Consider the following 3,281-nt stretch of genomic DNA (forward strand, 5'->3'; position numbering starts at 1 on the left):
ACCACCACCCCAGGAGAGATAACCACCACCACCACCCCAGGAGAGATAACCACCACCACCACCCCAGGAGAGATAACCACCACCACCACCCCAGGAGAGATAACCACCACCACCACCACCCCAGGAGAGATAACCACTACCACCACCCCAGGAGAGGTAACCACCACCACCACCCCAGGAGAGATAACCACCACCACCACCACCCCAGGAGAGATAACCACCACCACCACCCCAGGAGAGATAACCACCACCACCACCCCAGGAAAGATAACCACCACCACCACCCCAGGAGAGATAACCACCACCACCACCCCAGGAGAGATAACCACCACCACCACCACCCCAGGAGAGATAACCACCACCACCACCCCAGGAGAGGTAACCACCACCACCACCACCCCAGGAGAGATAACCACCACCACCACCCCAGGAGAGGTAACCACCACCACCACCACCCCAGGAGAGATAACCACCACCACCACCCCAGGAGAGGTAACCACCACCACCACCCCAGCAATGTAAATAATTACCCCCAGTAGAAGAGGTGTACCCATCCCACCTCCCCTCGCCCCCACCACAGTAAACACCTGAGCACGAGCCAGACTCCCCCCCCCCCACCTTAACGCCATACGCCCCCCCCACCTCAACACCCCCACCTGGCCACGTGCTCCCGTACCCAGTAAAGCGACACCTGGTTACCAAGTATCGCCGTCAGGAAGTATAAAAAGAGGAGCCCGACACCAGGCGGCTCAGACCCACGTCCGCCAGCCACCAATAAGGACGCTCCCACTGGCCCGCTTGTGTGTGCGAGTTGGCTGGTAGTGTTTGTTTGTGCGTGTGGGGAGCCCCGTATCAGCGAGACTATTGTGTTTGGTTCGTTCACCGCAGTTTATCTCCAGTTGAAGAGAAGCAGGCGACGAGGACGGTGTCCTGAAGATACGCCGCTGCAGGAGAGAGAGAGAGACACGCCCGCGGGAGCACTCAAGTCCGTGCCTGAAGGAGGAGAGAGGCCCGGCAGTTCCCGGGAGAGGTGTGAGTCAGCCCTGAGAGAGTGAGTCAGGCGGAGGAGTGAGCAGCAGCAGCGCCCAGGCTACACTACCTCCCTGGCCCGCCACACACCCGCACGCGCCCCGCAACCCTCCCTCCGCCGCCGCCGCCGCCGCCACCGCCGGACATTGCACACATAGTGAAGGTGCATGTGAGCAATGATGGCTTATAGTGTAGACACCACCGTTCTGGACCTTCATTCCCTGGTCACCCCGGGTCTTGAGAAGTCATTCACTCCCCAGACCTTCGGCGGGCAACAAGCACAGCAGCAACAGCAGCAGCAGCAGCCACAGTATCAGATGTTTGACACACATCAGCAGGTGGGATACAGTAAGTCCTACCTGGACGTGCCGTTCGGTGACTACGGTCTGTTGTCCCCGGGTGGGGAGTCCGGCTACAGCAGCAGCTGCAGTGTGGGTCAGCCCTCGCCCATGAGCCGCAACGTTGGGGGTTCTCCTGCTCCACTCAGGCCCCCATCTCGCACCACACCAGCACTCGACCTCGACATGGAAGCTAGTTTCATCACCTCGGCCACCAACACCCTCAATAACTACGGCGCCGCCGGCTACGCCGCCTACGAGGCACAGAACAACGTGTGCGATGCACTCAACTCAAGCTTCGAAACGAGCTACGATCGCGGTCTGGACACGAGTTATGGTTCGCCCCTAGCCGGGTACGCCTCGCCCTACGTTGAGCCGCCCTGTGACTCCCCCTACAGCCTCGCCGCCGCTAGCAGTTACGAGCCCTTGCAGCAGCAACAGCAGGAGGAAGACTCGCAACAGTTCTGTGCACCTTCCGGTGAGTTGATTGACTTGTCCTCGTTTGTTGTTGATATTGTGTGTGGAGGTCCTTCCCCTGCTGACACTTGTACTATCAGTGTTTGTTTAGACCTGTGCTCGACCCCAAGGCGGGAAAATACCTACACGTCACATCCGGTGTTATACAAACATACTCCCTCACCACAGGAAAAATACGTATACTCCTCCTCAACTCTGATCTTTCCAAATGAGAAAAACAAAGACTAGATCTTAAAACTGTAAATGATTAAGTTACATGATAAGACATTTCACCTCACAACAAAATATCTTAACATTATGGGTTAGGCTACCATTGATGGGAGATAATAGGGTGGCAGCAACCCATGCCCTGCAAGCTACAATTACCCCCAGAGGAGCCACCGAGACGAAATGACCATCTATATTCACGAGGGGCAGTCCACTTACACTCACCACTAATTTGCCTCCACTTTAAAACCCGTCCAAAAGTCGTGAGAGACCCCCAACCCTATTTTTGCCAGTAGTGGGCCACGTCTTAAGGGCTGACTCGCTTATAAGACGAGCACAGGCCCTCAATTAGCTCAGCTAATGGATAGATTAATTACCCATGATGTTTGTCACTCGGTGTGGGAGGGAGGGTGGCCAGGGAGACGCGTCCAAGGTGGTCATTACCTGTGGCGGGCCTCAGCGGGGGATGCTCCACCGGGGGGTAGGAGGGAGGGGTCGACCTGCTCCTCTCTCTCTAAGCCGCTCGTACGTAACCTCTCAAGCCCGACGACGACACGGTCCCTCATACTGCAAACGTTTGCCGGAACGGGTGAGAGCACTTGCACTCATACTAATGACTTACGAGAAAGTGGGAAAGTTTTGACGCAAGATATTTATTTTTATTTTACTATTTTTTTGTTGTATGTTGAAGGGCAAGGGACGAGAAGACAGCAGCAGCAGCCCCTGGGGCCGTCTTGTCCAAGGTTAGGACAGGCTAATTTCTGACCGCAGACAACCACCCCTCTTGTTGTGGGACGACTTATCCTCATTCGGTGTCAGATTGAGCCGACAAATAACGAAATACAATGAAACTTGTCTCCTTATCATTCACGTAAAACTAAAACATAATTGGCGATGCGAGCAACGATTACCATCAGGAGAATAAATAAATATACTGAGGGACGTAAAGTGAATAATGAGCGCTCTAAAAGAAAACGAGAATATTTGATGGGTAACTTCAGACGTGCAGGGTTGTCATGTTGAGGCGTCGCACCTTCATCTTGCAGGTCATCCGCTCCATTCATTCAGTGGGAGCGGCCTGGCATGCACACACACCCTCCTGATCAACACTTCTTTGTCTTTCCTCTCTCTTTCGCTTTTTTGTTCATTGTTCCTTTATTTTGTTCATTCTTACTTGTTAATGAGGTGAAGCGAGGTGTCATGTTTCTGTTATATTTTGGACGTGGAAAC

At 54.4% G+C, this 3,281-nt stretch overlaps 1 protein-coding gene across 1 annotated transcript in view; it reads left to right on the top strand.

Moving 5' to 3' along the window:
- The first annotated feature begins 700 nt into the window (after window positions 1-700).
- Window positions 701-3,281, top strand: part of LOC123758827 (Friend leukemia integration 1 transcription factor) — a 7,870-nt gene continuing 5,289 nt past the window's right edge. Inside the window, exon 1 of the mRNA XM_045743559.2 lies at window positions 701-1,845. Coding sequence (XP_045599515.2) covers window positions 1,206-1,845 — 640 coding nt within the window. The 5' untranslated portion in view covers window positions 701-1,205. The remainder of the gene's footprint in view (window positions 1,846-3,281) is intronic.

The sequence above is a fragment of the Procambarus clarkii genome, chromosome 22, assembly GCF_040958095.1.
Source record: "Procambarus clarkii isolate CNS0578487 chromosome 22, FALCON_Pclarkii_2.0, whole genome shotgun sequence".
Taxonomy (NCBI): Eukaryota; Metazoa; Arthropoda; class Malacostraca; order Decapoda; family Cambaridae; genus Procambarus; species Procambarus clarkii.